Below are 20,320 nucleotides of genomic sequence, written 5' to 3'. Positions count from 1 at the left end.
AATTTCTGAATTTAGAGAGCTGGTTCAAGGGAATGTACCCTAGAGAGAACCTCCATTGGTTCTCTGCCAGACTCGGTGGTTTACGCCTATCCCTTTGGGATTATAATCCTATAATCCCTTTGGGGATTACTTTGGGAGGCCTAGGTGGGAGAAGCCCTTGAGCCCAGAAGTTTGAGACCAGCCTGGGCAACATAGCTAGACCTCATCTCTACAAACAATAATTTTAAAAAATTAGCCAGGCGTGGTGGCATGTGCCTGTGGTCCCAGCTACTTGTGAGGCTGAAGAATCACTTGAGCCCAGGTGGTCGAGGTTACAGTGAGCTGTGACAGCACCACTGCAATCCAGCCTGGGTGACAGAACAAGACTCTATCTCAATAAATAAATAAATAAAAATAAAAAATCTAAGATCAGGATGAAATAATTGGCCTAATGCAAAAAAAGAAAACGAAAAAAAAAAAAAGGTGAAAGAGGGAAAAAAAAAAGGCTGGGTGCAGTGGCTCATGCCACTAACCCCAGCACTTTGGGAGGCCAATGTGGGAAGATCCCTTGAGCCCAGGAGTTTGAGATCAGCCTGGGCAACAAAATGAGACCCTGTCTCTACAAAAAAATAATTTAAAAAAATTAGTTGGGCATAGTGGTGCATGCCTGTAGTCCCAGTTACTTGGGAGGCTGGGGTGAGAAGACTGTTTGATCCCAGGAGATCCAGGCTGCAGCAAGCTATGATCACACCACCGCACTCCAGCCTGGGTAGCAGAGCAAGACCTATCTCTAAAAAAGAGGGATGGAGGTGTTAGGGGGTAGCCACTGTATAAAGCCGATGTAGCCAGTATGTATGCTGGAGAAACAGAACAACAAAAATTTTATTTTTATAGTGTACCAAAAACTTACTGTTAAGGGTTGAATTGTGTCCCCATGAAAGATATGTTCAAGTCCTAACCCCTGGTACCTATGAATGTGATCTTCTTTGGAAATAGGATCTTTGCAGATGTAATCAAGTTGAGATGAGATCATCTTGGATTAGGGTGAGCCCTAAATCCACTGACTTGGTGTCTTTGTAAGAGAAAGGAAAGGGCGATTTGGATGCAGACACATAGAGAAGTACGTGAAGCTGTGAAGAACTTGAAGTGCAGATGGAGGAAAAGACGGGAGTGATGGCATCTATAAGCCAAAGACCACCAGGAATTGCTGGGGTCCACCAGAAGCTAGGCAGAGGCAGCAGGGATTCTTCCTTAGAGCCTTTAGAGGAAGTGTGGCCCTGCCCACACCCTGATTTCAGATTGTCTGCCTCCAGAACTGTGAAAGAATAAATTTCTGTTGTTTACAAGCTTCTGAGTTTGTGGTACTTTGCTGTAGCAGCCTTAGGAAACCAAATACACTCATGTACACATAACAACATAAGATTTCAACCTGAATTTTAAAATAGAGGGAAACTTACTTTCCCTTAGTTTAAAAGGACCCAGCATACAAGAAAAAGTAGAGGTAATTTTCTAGGGAATTCAAAGTCATCCTGGATGTTTTTTTTTTTAAGGTTTGTTTGGGTGCATCTTGGGGAGATAAAATCCTATGTCTAAGGAACAAAGAAAAAGTTAATACTTTTGTGGAACCAAACATGTGCTGATTTGCTAACCTTTAAAATATTGGTCAGGCCAGGTGTGGCGGCTCACGCCTATAATCCCAGCACTTTGGGAGGCCGAGGTGGGTGGATCACTTGAGGTCAGGAGTTTGTGACCAGCCTGGCCAACAGGGCAAAACCCCGTGTCTACTAAAAATACAAAAATTAGCCAGGTGTGGCGGCAGGCATCTGTAATTCCAGCTACTTGGGAGGCAGGAGAATCACTTTAGCCCACGAGGCAGAGATTGCAGTGAGCCAAGATCATGCCACTGCACTCCAGCCTGGGTGACAGAGTGAGACTCTGTCTCAAAATATAGTAAAAATAAAATAAAATATTGGTCAATATATTTACTTAGCCCCAATAAATCTAAATTTGTTTAATAAAGTAAATTAAACTTCACATACAAAAATCACATTATTGAAGCAATATTTCAAAAGGGCACAAAGGAAGTTTTTTTACTTCATAAAAAAATTAACTTTAACTTTTCAAGTTAAAGAGTCTGAAGACTAGGCTGCTAACTTTAACTACTGAAGGAAAGAGTATTTTTTCAGTTTTAGTAGCATTAAAGTCTTACACTATTTTTAATTTATTTTTTAATCAACAAGTAAAAATCATGTTTATGGTGTGTAATAGGATCTTTTGATACATGTATATAACTGGAATGGCTACATCAAGCTACTTAACATGTGCATTAACACACATACTTTTTTTGTGGTGAGAACACTTAACATCTACTTTCTTAGCAGTTTTCAAATATGCAATATATTGTTATTAACTGTAGTTACCATCATGTACAATAGATCTCTTGAATTTACACCTCCTAACTAAAATTTTGTGTCATTTGACCAGTATCTCCCTACTCCCCTACTCTCCAGCCTCTGGTAACCACCATTTTATTGTTTCTTTGTGTTCAAAAGTCTTATACTATTAACAGCTAAACTTATCTTTTGATTTTGTAAAGTTTAAGACATTCTACCTAAGTTTCCAAAATAAATGTAATTATATAAAATTTACAGTTAAATTTTCTTTAAAATGTAAGACATAGGAATTTAAAGGAAAATGTATATGTATTTTTTGCCATTCATTTTTTAACAAGCATTCACTGAATGCCTAAATGCCAGACACTGTGATAGGTATGAGAATTCAAAGATAATAGCGCTCCATTCCTCACAGAGCAAACAGCTGAATTTGGCAGACAATAAAAATGGGACAAGTTCTCTAAAGAGATGTATGTAAAGAAAGGAAGGAACTCACTTTGGGCATGGTGACTCACACCTGAAATCCCAGCACTTTTGGGAGGCTGAGGTGGGCGGATCACCTGAGGTCAAGAGTTTGAGACCAGCCTGGCCTACATGGTGAAACTCTGTCTCTACTAAAAATATAAAATTAGTCGGGTGTGGTGGTGCACACCTGTAATTAATCCCAGCTACTCGGGAAGCTGAGGCAGGAGAATTGCTTGAAGCTGGGAGGCAGAGGTTGCAGTGAGCTGAGCTCACGTCACTGCACTCCAGCCTGGAGAGGGTAAAAGAGGAATTCCAGATAAATGGGAAAAAAGGACAAGCGAAGAGGCAGTAATATGAACCAGGATAGACACGGAACCCTCAACAGATTTGGCATATCCAGGGTTGCTAGGAAACTCTTTTTTTTCTTTTCTTTTTTTTTTTTTGAGATGGAGTTTTGCTCTTTTTACCCAGGCTGGAGTGCAGTGGTGTGATCTTGGCTCACTGCAACCTTCACCTCCCGAGTTCAAGTGATTCTCCTGCCTCAGCCTCCTGAGTATCTGGGATTACAGGCGCACAGAAAAAAAAAAAAAAATGAGAGTCTTGTGGACTAATTAGGCAAAATTTCCTGCCCAATATACTGCTAACTTTGCAATATAACTTAGGCAGTAATATGAATCAGAGATACACATGCTTAAATTAGTAGAAATTTTTAATTGCTAAATGATGCACTTACTATACTTCTATTAATGTAAGTTATAATTTTAGAAATTTTAATAGGCTACACTTGGAAGAGTAAAAATTTCTATTATTAAGATGATTGGGTTTTATAGCCTTCTGAACTTTCATCAAAGCTTCTTGGGTTCATTTGGAGGGGGAGTTGTTTTGTTTTGTTTTTTTGAGACAGGGGCTTGCTCTGGTTCTCAGACTGGAGTACAGAGGCATGATCATGGCTCACTGCAGCTTCGACCTCCTGAGCTCAAGTGTTCCTCCTGCCCAGCCTTTTGAGTAGCTGGGACCACAGGTGTGCACCACCATTCCTGGCTAATTTTTTTATTTTTATTTTTGTAGAGACAGGGTCGTGCCATGTTGCCCAGGCTGGTCTCCAACTCCTGGGCTCAAGCAATCCTTCCGCCTTGGCCTCCCAAAGTGCTGGGACTACAGGTGTGAGCCACTGCACCTGGCCTTCTTGTTTTTATTTATAAATTGATAATGGCCTTAAGATTTTATATGGCCTTTGAATCTTTCTGAATTTCATTACAGGCTCAGGTAAAAAAAAAAATTCCATTACAAAGAAAAATTCTATATAACAAAACAGTGTGTAAATGTCCCATTATAAGTATAGTTAGTAATAATGAATTCTTTGTAAAGATTTTACATACTAAATGCTTCCTCTCTTGATTATCCTCTTAATATACTCATCCTGTATTTCCAAAGACCTTAAACGGTATCTATTGCTAAGAGCTTTTGTCATTTCTGCCTGGTGATTAAAAATACCTTTTAACTCCCTGAGTCTTTTCTCAATGTAAACATTCCTAATTGAGAAATCAAACTGAATTCCAAATGCAGTGCAGAGACCTGAGAAAATGTAGGGATGACAGTTCCTCCAGTTTACTGTTAATAAATTCACAGACCTTCTGTTCACTCATTGATTCATTACAGAGAGCCCATTTTATCATCTGCAAACTATAAATATGATTTCCAGTAATATATTCTCCGTAAAAGAATCATGATACTAAAGTGTTCTTTGATGAAACAAATACTCATTTGAAAGCTAAAGAAATAATAATGCTATTAATGCATGCCTTCTTTTGTCTTTACAAGGCTAGTCCATTAAAGGTAGAGAGAATATCACTTTGAGCTACACTACTGAATTATAGTTTATACAGACTCTTTCTTTAATTTCAGTATATAATAGGAAAAGAAAAAAGAGACAACCCCTTTCCTTTCAGTCAGTGCTTAATATTTTGAACTGTAATCAAATGGGCAATTTTTACTGAGATTATAGAAATGTATTGTTTCTAAAGCAATGATAAACAGTTTAATACAGACAGTTGCAAACTTGAGCTATCAAAGTCAGGTAAACTAACCTTCCCCATTACTTTGGCCTTATCCTCACACTGGCTCTCTTATCCTCACACTGAGTCCCTGAGTCTGCTGAGGTCCCCAAATGGAAACTGTGATGCATAAATCCAAGGTGGTTTTCAAAGAATCAGCCATGTAAACAAAAAGTAAAGGTACAAGATAAAAATATCTGACAATTGCTTTAACATTCACTATAAAAACCAGTAAAAGAAAAAAAGGAAAAACAAAAAAATTAAAAATAAAATTCACTACTAAACCAACAGAATTTGCTCCTCTTTTGCAGACTGATTTCCATTTGCTTCTTAACTGAAAAAAGAAAATGGAAACACACTAATGTGCATGGTACTCACATAATAATTTACAAATAAAGTAGCAAAAAAAATTCATCACACCTCAATATGTTATAAATAACAATAAAGAGTTTTCTTACCTTCAAAAGTTCAAAGTAATGGAGACAGTGGTAAACAGGGGCCAGAAGCAGCCTGGGTAAAACATATTGAACAGCTTCTTTGAAACCTTCGCCTATTGACTAGAAAAAAAAAGTGATTTAATTTTTTTTTAAGTTTACTTTTCAGACATTGTACATCTTGATTTAAAAATTACTATACCTGCAAATAAAGTGCTGCCCCAGGCTTTGATAACTGACTAAGGAAACGATCATGAAAACCAGGTCGCAAAATATCTCGAGCATACGATTCATACGGATCAAATGCCAGTTCCTTAGAAAATAAAGAAGGTAAAACATAAATAATCCACCATTACAAACACAGAAAGATTTAATTATGGGGCATGACTATGCGAGCACAATTATGTATTTCTTTGAAAGTCTCTAAACAAAAATTATATGACTACTAATTATAATTTTAATAGAAGAGATCCCAATATTCTCAAGTAAGAGAGTAAATCAGTTCTTTCTGATGAATAATAGAATCCTTTTATGTTATAACAGCTCTCATTAAAGGTTTCCAGTAGAGTATTATCAACAAACATGGCCGTAAGAGTGGGCAGACTTTTGGTTCTAGAAAACAAAGCTTAACTTGAACAACAAAGAATATAGACATGTACAACTAGGTAAGGTATAAACATTTAGAATACTGAAACCAGACATGTTTTTATAGTTCTCAGTGGTAGACATGTACTTTCATATTCTATAAACCAGAAGTAACATCTAAAATTCATTGTTCTAATTTCACAATTTAAACAAAATCCGAACTGCCCAAAATGTTGCCATCATTAATATCACCAATCAATAAACTAAATTCTAATGGCTCAGTTAAAAAGACCAGAATATACTGGTTTTGAAGATTTCTGGGGAAAAAAAGAGTAGGTATCTTGATTTTAGCAGAAACAGAGTCGCTACTCTTCTATCTTGTGCTGTATTCCTGGTATAAAACTATTATGAAAATGGTGCTCTAGATTCTAGCAGGAGCTCACTTCCATAAAGGGTAATTCTAGCAAGAGGAAGAGGACATCTAGCGGAGGAGCATAGTAGAAGGAGGCAGAAGGGAATGAAACAAAAGAAGGTTATGAATTAAATCACCCTTAATGATGTTTTTCAGATTGCTTTTTTTTTTGAGACAGGGTCTTGGTCTTACTCTGTCACCCAGGCTAGAGTGCAGTGGTGCAATCACGGCTCACTACAACCTCTGCCTCTTGGGCTCAAACAATCCTCCCTGCTCAGTCTCCTGAATATCTGGGACCACAGGCGCACACCACCGTGTCTGGTTAAATTTTTTGTGTATTTTGTAGGGACAGGGTTTCTGCCATGTTGACCAGGCTGGTCTTTTTTTTTTTTTTTTTTTGAGACCGAGTCTCCCTCTGTTGCCCAGGCTGCAGTGCAGTGGCGCTATCCCGGCTCACTGCAAGCTCCGCCTCCCAGGTTCACGCCATTCTCCTGCCTCAGCCTCCCGAGTAGCTGGGACTACAGGCGCCCACCACCACGCCCGGCCAATTTTTTTGTATTTTTAGTAGAGACGGGGTTTCACTGTGTTAACCAGGATGGTCTCGATCTCCTAACCTCGTGATCCGCCCACCTTGGCCTCCCAAAGCGCTGGGATTACAGGCGTGAGCCACTGCACCTGGCCTGACCAAGCTGGTCTTGATCTGCTGGACTCAAGTGATCCTCCTGCCTCGGCCTCCCAAAGTGCTGGGATTACAGGTGTGAGCCGCTGCGCCTGGCCTCAGATTGCTTTTTAAGAAATGATTGACTAGTAATACCACCAGATCAGACATCAGAAGATAGGAGCTCTGGTTGTTGCAAAATGCAATATGGCATGTAAACTTCCAAATCATACTGGATTCCTTGAGCTGGCTCCTAGTTGACTTCCCAATTTTTAATTCCTTCAACTTTCTTCTCAACTAAAAATTGCTATCATAATATAACACCAGAAATTGCAGTCTATTATGCTTTACAGAAATTGATAGTAAGGTTTCAAAAATAACAAGAGGATGGAGTCAGGTATGAATACAGTGCATTGGAGAGAAGACTACAAATGTGAAGAGATGCTTATAGCTTAGGTCTCTTCCAATTCAGAAATGATCATATGCCACAGACATGTTTGTCCTCCTCCCCTTTCAATAAGCCCTAATTTATTACACAATTTTTATAACTACAGGTAAAGAAAAGGCTTTATAATGTGGCTTAAAAACATGGGTTTTGGAGTCACAGAGATGCACATTTCAATTCTGACCCTACTGTTTATTAGCTGTGTAACCTTTGACAAACTACTTTCTCTAAGCCTGTTTCCCACTGGAAATGTGAATAATAATTATTTCACAGGGTTGGTTACAGAACTAAATGAGATATAAGTAAAAGGCTTATAATAGTGTCTGGCACAGAGTAAGCCCTGCATAAATGGTAGTAGCTAGTACTATCATTTTGAAATAGCTAATCTCAAGAGAAAAAAAAATCAACAATTAATGAAGAATCCAAACTCTCTTCACAAAGTTTTATTCTTGAAGACAAGTTTTTAGAATGGTAAGCAATTCTGAGAGATGGTATGAGTTAACAGATGATTTTATGATAGGTTCATTGGTTAAAATGTAACAATATTCATAGGAAATATAAAATTGTCAATACACATAATTGACAGAAAAGTACAGAGAACAGCCTAACCTAACTATACCCACCATTGAACTCAGAAAAGCTCAACATTTTATAATACCTGCCTCAGCTTTTTAGAAAAGAAATAAAACAATATAGATGTAATTACTTCCTTTAGGCTCCCTTTCATAAGCTTATCTCCTGCTGATGACCAGAGGTAGTCATTACCTTGAATTTGAATTTTTTCCTTCCCATGTACGTTTTTGTATCATAATTACATATGTATCAAGAAACAAAGCAACGTGTTGTTTTGCATGCTTTCAAAGTTCATATAAATATAATAATGTATACATTCATCTATAAGTTGCTTTTTATACTCAAAATTTTTTCAAGATTTATCTATTTTGATTTATACAGTTCCTTTCACTTTATTTTAAAACTCTGTATAATATTCTACTGTATGAATATATCATTTTCTCTAAATCCATTCTCCACTGATAGATAACTGTTTCTTGTTTTTCACAATTATTAAAAAAATTCTGGCCGGGCACGGTGGCTCAAGCCTGTAATGCCAGCACTTTGGGAGGCCGAGACGGGCGGATCACGAGGTCAGGAGATCGAGACCATCCTGGCTAACATGGTGAAACCCCGTCTCTACTAAAAAATACAAAAAAAGCTAGCCGGGCGAGGTGGCGGGCGCCTGTAGTCCCAGCTACTCGGGAGGCTGAGGCAGGAGAATGGCGTAAACCCGGGAGGCAGAGCTTGCAGTGAGCTGAGATCCGGCCACTGCACTCCAGCCTGGGCGACAGAGCGAGACTCCGTCTCAAAAAAAAAAAAAAAAAAAAAATTCTGAGGCTGGGCGCGGTGGCTCAAGCCTGTAATCCCAGCACTTTGGGAGGCCAAGGCGGGCGGATCACGAGGTCAGGAGATCGAGACCATCCTGGCGAACACGGTGAAACCCCGTCTCTACAAAAAAACACAAAAAACTAGCCGGGCGAGGTGGCAGCACCTGTAGTCCCAGCTACTCGGGAGGCTGAGGCAAGAGAATGGCGTGAACCCGGGAGGCAGAGCTTGCAGTGAGCTGAGATCTGGCCACTGCACGCCAGCCTGGACAAAAAAAAATTCTGTAATTTTACACTTTATTGTGCTTCACTTTATTGTGCTTTGCAGATACTGCTTTTTTTTTTTTTTTTTTAAACAAGTTGAAGATTTGTGGCAACCCTGTGTGAAGCAAGTCTATTGGCCCCATTTTTCCAACAGCATGTGCTGATTTTGTCTCTGTGTCACATTTTGGTAATTTCTGAAATATTTCAAACTTCTTCACCATTATTACTGAGCCAGTGTTCACTTACCATTCTGAAACTCCTAGGGCCCTTAAGAATTATGCTAAATCTACTCTGGCTGTGCCCTATAAATGGAACAGCAAAGCCTGGATGTTAGTACAACTGTTTACAACATGGTTTACTGAATATTTTAAGCCCGCTATTGAGACCAACTGCTCAGAAAAAAACAAAACAAAACAAAACAAAAACTTCTTTCAAAATACTGACATTGCACCTAGACACCTAAGAGCTCTGATGGAGATATACAAGGAGATTAATGTTGTTTTCAAGTCTCTTAACACAGCATCCATTTTGCAGCCCATGGATCAAGGAATAATTTTGACCTTCAAGTTTTATTATTTCACAAATATGTTTCGTGAGGCTGTAAGTGCCATAGACAGTGATTCCTCTGTTGTATCTGGATAAAGTCAACTGAAAACCCTCTGGAAAGGATTCACCATTCTAGATGCCACTAAGAACATTCATTATTTATGGGAAAGGTTAAAATATCCACATTAACAGGTGTTTGGAAGAAGCTGATTCCAACTCTCATGGATGGCTTTGAGGAGTTCAAGACTTCAGTTGGAGGAAGTAACTGCAGATGTGGTGGAAATAGCAAGAGAAACAGGATTAGAAGTGGAGCCTGATGATGTGACTTGAACTGCTTCAAGTTTATGATAAAACTTGAATAGAGAATTTGCTTCTTATGGATGAGCAAAGAAAGTAGTTTCTTGGCTGGGCGTAGTGGCTCATGCCTGTAATCCCAGCACTTTGGGAGGCCAAGGCAGGCGGATCATGAGGTCAAGAGATCGAGACCATCCTAGCCAACATGGTGAAACCTGGTCTCTACTAAAAATACAAAAATTAGCTGGGCGTGGTGGCGCACACCTGTAGTCCCAGCTACTCGGGAGGCTGAGGCAGGAGAATCACTAGAACCCAGGAGGCAGAGGTTGCAATGAGCTGAGATCACGCCACTGCATTCCAGCCTGGTGACAAAGTGAGATTCACCAGGAGAGATGGAACCTACTCCTGGTGAAAATACTATGAACATTTTTATGACAACAAAGGACTCAGAATATTACATCAACTTAGTTGATAAAGTGGCGGCAGGGTTTGAGAGGATTGACTCCAATACTGAAAGAATTTCTACTGTGGGTAAAGTGCTATCAGCAACATCACCAGCTACACAGAAATCTTTCATAAAAGAAAGAGCCAACAGCTGTGTCAAACCCCACTGTTGCTTATTTTTTAAACTGCCAGTCACACCAACCTTCGGCAGCTATCAACATCAAGACAAGACCCTTCACCAGCTAAAAGATTATGACTCACTGAAGGCTCAGATGATCATTAGCATTGTTTTAGCCGTATTTCTAAATTTAGGTATGTATATTGTTTTAGACATAATGCTATTGCATGCTTACTAGACCACAGGATAGTGTAAACATAACTTTTATATGCACTATAAGCCAAAAAAATACTGACTTGCTTTATTGTGATATTTACTTTATTGCAGTAGTCTGAAACCTAAGCCACAAGATCTGTATAACTTAGTGTGCACATATGCATGAATATTTTTTAGAGCATGTAACTACCAGGAGAAGTTGCTTTCCAAAGTGGTTATATCAATTTATATACTTAGCAGCAGTGATTTTTCCCAGTTGTCCACTTCCTTGTCAACATTTGATACTATCAGACTTAAAATTTGTTAGCCTGATATTGTGAGACTATGCCAGTGTTATTTTTATATGTATTTCCCTGATTACTAGTAACGTTGAGAATCTACTTATATGGTTATGGGCCATTTATTTATATCTTCTGAGAATTATTAATAGCTTTTGACCATTTCTATTAGCTTGTCTTTACATGTTAAATTGATAGTTTTTAAAAATGGCTAATTCATACACATTCACTCCACCCATTTAATGGGCAAAATTAGATGATTTTCAATTTAACGGAATTATGCAACTATCTTCATAATCTATTTTAGAATATTTTTATCACCCTCTCAAAGAAATCACACAGTCTTCAGCTATTACCTCCCAAACCCCTAAACCCCCTCAGCCCTAGGCAACCATGAATCTACTTTATGTTTCCATGGATTTGCCTATTCTGGATATTACATGTAAATGGAATCATACAATATGTAGTCTTTTGTGACTGGCTTCTTGTGTCCAGCATAACATTTTCAAAGTTCATCCATGTTGTAGCATGTTTCAACACTCCCTTTTAGTTTTTTTATATTGTGGTAAAATATACACATGAAAATTACCATTTTAGCCATTTTTAAGTGTACAATTAAGTGGCATTAATAGACAATGTTGTGCAACTGTCCATTTCCAGATCTGAACTATTCTATCATCCCAAACTGAAACTCTGTATCCATTAAACAGTAACTGATCACTGCCTCTTCCCCATAACCCTTGGTAACTTCTATTTTGTGTCTCTATTAACTTGACTACTCTAGTTACCTCATATTAGTGGAAACATACAATATTTGTCCTTTTGTGTCTGGCTTATTTTATTAGCATAACGTTTCCAAGGTTCACCCATGTTGTAGCATGTATTGGAATTTCATCCCTTTTTAAGCTGAATTATATTCTATTGTATATTCTACTGTAATGTATTTACCACGTTTTATAATTTAACCATTCATCTGTTGATGGACATGTGGGTTGTTCCCAGCTTTTGGCTATTGTGGATAATGCTGCTATGAATGTTGCCATACAACTATATAACTGAATCTCTGCTTTCAGTTCTTTTGGGTATATAGCTAGGAGTGAAATTTTTGGATCATATGGTAATTCTACGTTTAACTTTTTGAGAAACCAGCAAACTGTTTTCCAAGCAGTTGCTCCATTTTATATTTCTATCAGCAAAATATGAGGATCTCAGTTTCTCCACAGCTTCATCAACACTTGTTACTTTCCCTTTTTTATTTTAATTTTAGCCATCTTAGTATATGTGAAGTGGTACTGCATCATGTTTTTTCTTTTAGAGATATGGTCTAACCTTGTCACCCAGGCTGGAGTGCAATCATGTGATCATGGCTCACTGCAGCCTTAACCTCCTGCGCTCAAGCAATCCTCCCACCTCAGCCTCCCGAGTAGCTGGGACCACAGGCGCACACCACCATCCTGGGCAAATTTTCTAATTTTTGTAAAGACAAGGTCTCACTATGTTGCCCAGGCTTTATAGTGGTTTTGATTTGCATTTCCCTAATTTCTAATGAAGCTGAGCATCTTCTAATGTACCATGTTGGCCACTTATATATCTTCCTTGGAGAAATATCTATTCAAATCCTTTGCCCATTTTTTAAATTGGGTTATCTTTTTGTTATATACACTGAATACTAGACTCTTATCAGAAATATCATTTGCAACTATGTTTTCCCTTTCTGTAGGCTGTCTTTTGCTTTCTTGATGGTGTACTTTGAAACACAGAGTTTTTAATTTTGAAGAAGTCCAAATTATCTACTTTTTCTTTTATAGCTTGTGCTTTTGGTATTATCTAAGTATCCTTTGCCAAATCCAAGGTAATGAGGATTCAGACCTGTTTTCTTCCAAGAGTTTTATAGCTTTAGATCCTACACTGTCTTTGATCCATTTTGAGTTAATTTTTGGATATGGTACAGGGTTCCAACTTCATTCATTTGTGCTTATGTCTTTTCTTGAACAGAAATTTTAAAACGTAATCTCTTCCTTTCTGGTTTGCTCTATGTGTTAAGAAATCTTCCTATGTCAAAGTCATATAAATATGTTCTCCTATATTTTCTTTTGAAGTTCTACTCTTCATTTTTAGATTTTTAATATGTTGAGTACTTTCTGTGAATTATATGTTATGGAATGAATTTTTTTCCATATAACCAGGTTTGACTCATTATCATTTATTAATGAATTCATTCTTTCTCTGCTAACGTAATATCTATCACATATCAGGAGAATATATGTATATTTTTTTTCAGGGTTCTTTGTTCTGTTACCAAATTGTTACCTGCACCAATACTACACTCTTGTTTACTCCGGCTTCATAATAAATTTTAGTATGTGGCAAGACTTTATCTAACAGGTATTTTATCTAACAAGTACTTGAGGGGACAAGAACAAGTCCCTTCAACTTGTTCTTCCTCAAAATTGTTATTTTTGCTCCTCATTCTTAACACGTGAATTTTAGGATCAGCTTGCTATGCACTAAATTTGTAGATTATTTGGGGGACAACTGGTATCATTACAGTACTGAGTCTTTCCATCCATGAACATGGTATATATTTCCATTTATTCAGATCTTCCTTATGAATCTAATTTTATTTTATTTTATTTTTTTGAGATGGAGTCTCACTCTTTCACTGGGGCTGGAGTGCAGTGGCATAATCTCGGCTCACTGCAACCTCCGCCTCCCGGGTTCAAGCGATTCTCCTGCCTCAGCCTCCTGAGTAGCTGAGATTACAGGTGCCCGCCCAGCTAATTTTTTGTATTTTTAGTAGAGATGGGGTTTCATCATGTTGACCAGACTGGTCTCAAACTCTTGACCTCGTAATTCGCCTGCCTCAGCCTCCCAAAGTGCTGGGATTACAGGAGTAAGCCATCGTGCCCAGCTAATTTTATGGTTTTTTTTTAAAGCAAAGGTCTTGTATTTAGTCAGGTTTATTTCCAGGTACTTTATAGTCTTATCTCTATAGTGAATGCAGTCTTTAAAAATATTATATATTCAATGGACTGTAACTGAGCACAGTAATGCTACCAATTTTTACAGGCTGATCTTTTATCCAACAGCTATAACGAGCTTGCCAACTATAAAAATTTACTTGGGTTTGCTATATAGATAATTATATTAACTAAAAATAGGATAATTTTGTCTTGCCTATTCCTTTTCTGTCTTTTTGTATTGGGCAGTACTCACTATTAGAGTGCTGAATAGAAGTGGTATTCTTTTCTAGTTTCTTAGTTTTGCTATAGTTTAACCACTATTATATCTCTTACAGACTTTTAGTAAATATCCTTTATTAGGTTAAGAAAGTTGCCTTCTATTCCTTGTTTGCCTGACATTTTAAAGAAATTTATGAATGAATGTTTAATTTTATGAACCCTTTTTCTTGCGATTTTAACTTGCTAAAGTAGAATACTACATTAAAACTTTTTAAAATGTCAAACCACGTAAGAATAAACATCATAAAATATATCATATTTGGACATGTTTTACTGTATCATAAACTGATTTTTCATCGCCAGTTTTGTTGATACCTGAGAATGTCTCATGGTTTTTTCTTGTATTGTCGTTATCTAGTTTTGATAATGTATTCATACAATCCCGATAAACTTAAGTTACCCTTCATGTCTCAATTCACTGGAACAATTTGCAAAAGAGTAAGCTTAACTGTTTCCTGAAGATTGGCAAAACTCATTGTCATATGCTGTCTTCTGTTGCTATAACTGAGTACCTGAGACTGGGTAATTCATAAAGAAATTTATTTATCACAGTTTTGGAGGCTAGAAGTTCAAGACAGGCAGGTACATCTGGTGAGGGCTTTCTTGCTGGTAGGGACTCTGCAGAGTCCTGAGGTGGTGCAGGGCACAGCAAGGGGACTACAGCATGTCAGCTCAGGTCTCTTCCTCTTTTTATAAAGACAGGCCTGCCATCATGGGGGCCCCACCCTGATGACCTTATCTAATGCTAATTACCTCCACAGGCCCCACCTCCAATCAATATATATAGTTGGAGATTAAACTTCCAATACATAAAATATGGGGACACATTCAAATCATAGCATTCACAACAACTGGTCTATGCCGCAAGTCATTTGTTAAAACATACTTTTGACTATTCATTTTTTAATGTTTTTTAACTTAGGACATTGATACTGCTCTTTTATATAATTTTAAAGGTTATGTCATTACAGTTCTTAAACATTTTGAAGTGGATCTTAGTGTTCTTCCATGATTTAAAAAACAGGCCTGGTACGATGGCTCATGTATGTAATCCCAGCACTTTGGGAGGCCGAGGCAGGTAGATCACTTGAGGCCAAGTGTTCAAGACCAGCCTAGCCATCATGGCAAAACCTCGTCTCTACTAAAAACACAAAAATTAGCCAAAAGTGGTGGCACAGTAATCCCAACTATTGGGGTGGCTGAGGCATGAGAATTGCTTGAACCTGGGAGGTGGAGGTTGCAGTGGGCCGAGATCCCATCTAGTATTTGTGTTTCCTTTTCCCGTTGATCAGCCATGAGATCTTTTGTTATATCAATTTCTAATTCATGAATTCTGTTCTGTTACTTCCTTACATATTGTTCTCTTAGGTGTATCCTGTTCTCTTTCTTGTTTCTTGGGTTGAAAGCTTAACTTATTCATTTTTAATTATTACTATTTTTTCAAAAAATATGTAAAACTGTAAGCTTCTCTCTGCAAAATTTATGTTGAAACTTAATCCTCAAGGCAACAGTATTAAGATATATACAGATATATATCTGTATATATATTAAGATATATGCAGCTGACCTTTGAACAACCCGTGGGTTAGACTCGCACGGATCCACTTATATGCAGATGTTTTTCAACCAAATGAGGATCAAAAATACAGTATCTGTGGGATGTGAAACCCTTGTACACTGAGGGCTGGCTTTTTGTATATATGGGTTCCACAGGGCCTATGCAAGTTTTGCAGGGCTGATGTGGAACTTGAGCATGTGTGGATTTGGCTATCGGCAGGGAGTGCTAGAACCAATTCCCCACATATACTGAGGGATGACTGTGTACACACACACACACACACATACACACTCTGTTGTCCCTTGTATTGGTGAGGGATTGATTACAGGATCCCATGCAGATACCAAAATCTAGGGATGCTCAAGTCCCTGATATAAAATAGTATATTTGCATATAACCTTCAGAGGATCCCTATGTTACTTCTAATATAATGTACGTATGTAAAGAGTTGTTATACTGTATTGTTTAGGGTATTGTAATGTACCCTGATGTAATGTATTCTAATGTGCTTAACATTATGTTAGTACAGCTACAATTATGCCAGTTATGCTTTTTTCCCCCCAAAATATTTTCAAACCACAGTTGGCTGCATCCACAGATGTGGAAGCCATGAATATGGAGGGTTGAGTGTGAGTGTGAGAGAGGCAGAGAGAGTGTGTGTGTGTGTGTGTAAAATCAAATGTGTTAGTCTAATCTTCTGTAGTCTAATCTTTTTTCTGTTTGATCTGTTAATTTCTGATGGAGACGTGTTAAAATTTCCTATGATAGCAATTTTTTTTAGTTTCTTGTAATCCTGTCAGTTTCTACTTCTTATATTTTGAGGCTTTACAATCAGATGCATACACATTAATGGTTGTTATATCTTCAAGATAGTATCCCTTTTACTATTAGGAAGTGTTTCTCTTTTTTCCTCCTCAGCACTTACTTTGTGTAATTTTATCAGTTAATATGAATTAATATTGGTATACAAGTTTGATAAGTTTTTATATATTATGATTTTTCATCCCTTTATCTTAAAATATTTCTGTGGTTCTGTTTTAAGAACATCTTTTATAAGCTGCATAAAGTAGATTTTATATTTATTTATTTATTATTTATTTGAGACGGAGTCTTGCTCTGTCGCCTAGGCTGGAGAGGAGTGGCATGGTCTAGGCTCACTGCAACCTCCACCTCCTGGGTTCAAGAAAGTCTCCTGCCTCAGCCTCCTGAGTATCTGGGATTACAGGTGTACACCACCATGCCCAGCTAATTTTTGTATTTTTTTTTTTAGTAGAGACCGGGTTTCACCATGTTGGCCAGGCTGGTCTCAAACTCCTGACCTTGTGATCTACCCGCCTCGGCCTCCCAAAGTGCTGGGATTACCGGCATGAGCCACTGCGCCAGGCCTAAAGTGAATTTTAAAAAATCAAATAGAATTACTCTCTTTAAATAGGCTGAGTTTCATCAGTTTGTATATACTGAGTTACTAATGTAGTTGGATTTTTTTATATCATTTTATCTTCATTATCATTGTTTTTGTTTGCTTCATTTATTCTTTCCTATTATCAGTGAAAATGATAAAAAAAAAATTACTATAGTTCCTTTTTCCCTATCTGTACATTATAAGCTACAGGTAGTATTTCTGTTCTTTTGGTGATTTTCCTAAATTTTTAAAAAAATAAATATGGCTATCTATAAATTTTTCAAAAGTTATTTTTCTGTCACAAACACAAGTCTACTTTACATACTGTATACTTTGTCACTAATACATAGAAATATAGTTTAGTCTTTCCAAGATAAAAAAAACTTTAAAAATATTTTAAAAACTATTCAGCAATTCATTAAATTTATCAACACATTTTCATTTAGAGACAGTGTCTCAGTCTGTCACCCAGGCTGGAGCGCAGTGGCGTGATTTTGGCTCACTGAAACCTCAGCCTCCTGGGCGCAAGTGATCCTCCTACCTCAGTCTCCAGAGTAGCTGGGACTACAGGTGCACACCACCACACCTGGGTAATTTTGGTAATTTTGTTTTGTAGAGATGGGGTTTCACCGTATTGCCCAGGCTGGTCTCGAACTCCTGAGCTCAAGTCATCGGCCCACCTTGGCCTCCTAAAGTGCTGGGATTACAGGTGCAAGCCACCGGCCTACATCTACCAATTTCTTTTTCATCATCAGTTCTTGTATTTCTTGACTTCCCTTTGAGTAAAACTTTCCTTCTTGCTAAAGAACGCCATCCAATGCATCTTATAATGAGTGTCTACAAGTAGTAAACGCTCTTGGTCATTGTATGTTTGAAATGGTTTTTATTTATTCTTCACTTTTTCCTCATTTTTGATAAATTCACTTTTTCCTCATTATTTGATAAATACAACTTTACATAAAGTCTGTAATTTGATGACTTTTTATTGTATACAATGCATTTCTGTGACCACCACCCAGATAAAGAAATAGAACATTTCTAGCACCTCAGAAATCTCCGTCATGTTTCCCAGTCAACCACTATTCTAATAATCTGTTTCCAAAGATACATGTTTCTGAACTTCCTATATATCAATATAGTATGTACTTTGAGTCTTATTATACTCAATATTATGTTGTTGCTTTTATCAGCAATTATTCTTTTTTATTGCCAGATAGCATTTTCTTGTGTGAATATACCACTAATTATCCATTATGAATAAACCTACCATGAACATTCTTAAATGTCTTTCAGTCAACATAAGCACTCATTTTTGTTTGATATATGCCCAAGAGTTAAAATGCTGAGTCATAGGGTACATTGTATGCTTAGCTCTAGTAGATATGCCAAACAGTTTTCCAAAGTGGCTGTACCAAATTACACCCTAGCCCCCACCAGCAAGTAGACTTCCAACTACTCCATAGTTTCAAAATTCATTTCCTGGATGAATAACAATGTTGAGCATCTTTTTTGTGTATGAAGTACCTACTCAAGTCTTTTGCCTATTTTCTAAAAACAAAACAAAACAAAAAAACCCTGAAGTTTTAGTTACTGATTTGTAGGCATGTAGGAGTTATTTTGTTTTAGGGTTTTTTGTTCTTTTCACAGAGTCTCGCTCTGTCGCCCAGGCTGGAGTACAGTGGTGTGATTTTGGCTCACTGCAACCTCTACCTCCTGAGTTCAAGCAATTCTCCTGCCTCAGACTCCCTAGTAACTGGGATTACAGACATGCACCACTATGCCTGCCTAATTTTGTATTTTTAGTAGAGATGGGGTTTCACCATGTTGGCCAGGCTTGTCTCAAACTCCGGACCTCAAGTGATCCACTGGCCTTGGCCTCCCAAAGTCCTGGGATTACAGGTATGAGCTACTGTGCCCAGCCAGGAGTTCTTAATATATCCCAGATATGAGTCTTTCATTGGCTACGTATATTATAAATATTATCTTCCAGTCTATAGCTTGCCTTTTCATTCTATTAATTTTGTCTTTTGATGAATGGATATTCTTACATCTAATGAAGTCCAGTTTATCAATTTTTTTCTTTCATGGTTAGTGCTTTTGTGTCCTGTTTAAGAAATCTTTGTATATTCCAAGGTCATGAAGAACACTTATGTTTTCTTCTACAAACTTTATTATTTAAAAATTTGTCCTCATTCTTGAATAATACTGTAGTTAGATAGAAAATCCTATTTTACCTTAGTACTTTAAAGATATTACTCAACTGACTGTTAACCTGTGTTGTTAAAGAGAACCCTGCTGCCATTCTAATTATAGTTCTTTTGCAAAATATTTTCTTTTCTGTCTTAACAGCTTAACAGGTTTTTTTTTGAGACGGAATCTTGCTCTGTCCCCCAGGCTGGAGTGCAGGGGCGCAATCTCAGCTCACTGCAAGCTCTGCCTCCTGGGTTCACGCCATTCTCCTGCCTCAGCTTCCTGTGTCTTAACAGCTTTTAAGATTTTCTTTTTTTCCCTTAAGACCGAGTCTTGCTCTGTCACCCAGTCTGGTGAAACCACCCAGTCTGGAGTACAGTGGCGCAAACTCAGCTCACTGCAACCTCTGCCTCCCAGATTGAAGCAATTCTCGTGTCTCAGCCTCCTGAGTAGCTGGGATTACAGGCTCCCGCCACCACACCTGGCTAATTTTTGTATTTTTTAGTAGAGATGGTGTTTCACCATGTTGGCCAGGCTGGTCTCGAACTCCTGACTTCAAGCAATCCATCCGCCTCAGTCTCCCAAAGTGCTGGGATTACAAGCATCAGCCACTGTGCCCAACCCAAGATTTTCTCTTTATCTTTGATGTTCTATAGTTTCACTGCCATGTTTTCAGCTGTGTGTTTATTTTTATTTATCATGAACAATATTTGGAATTCATTTTTGATCTGGGAACTAATGTCCTCATTCTTGAAAATTATCCATTTTTATATTTTCAAATATTGTTTCTCCATCACTCTTTGTCTGGAACTCCTATTAGATGTATACTAAGCCTCTCAGCTTATCCTTATTACTTTTTTTTGAGATGGACTCTTGCTCTGTCACTAGAGTGCAGTGGTGCAATCTCGGCTCACTGCAACCTCCACCTCCTGGGTTCAAGCGATTCTCCTGCCTCAGCGTCCCA

At 37.8% G+C, this 20,320-nt stretch overlaps 1 protein-coding gene across 3 annotated transcripts in view; it reads right to left on the bottom strand.

The window, feature by feature from the left end:
- Positions 1-20,320, bottom strand: part of SOS1 (SOS Ras/Rac guanine nucleotide exchange factor 1) — a 151,130-nt gene that overhangs the window by 49,108 nt on the left and 81,702 nt on the right. For all 3 annotated transcript variants that reach the window (XM_033175942.1, XM_033175943.1, XM_033175944.1), the window contains exons 7-8: positions 5,528-5,638; positions 5,350-5,448 (exon numbers count right to left, since the gene is read on the bottom strand). In XM_033175942.1, the coding sequence (XP_033031833.1) occupies positions 5,350-5,448; positions 5,528-5,638 (210 nt within the window). The remainder of the gene's footprint in view (positions 1-5,349; positions 5,449-5,527; positions 5,639-20,320) is intronic.

Source organism: Trachypithecus francoisi, unplaced genomic scaffold (assembly GCF_009764315.1).
Source record: "Trachypithecus francoisi isolate TF-2019V2 unplaced genomic scaffold, Tfra_2.0 Lachesis_group17, whole genome shotgun sequence".
NCBI classification, from domain to species: domain Eukaryota; kingdom Metazoa; phylum Chordata; class Mammalia; order Primates; family Cercopithecidae; genus Trachypithecus; species Trachypithecus francoisi.
This window is presented reverse-complemented; position numbering and strand designations above follow the sequence as displayed.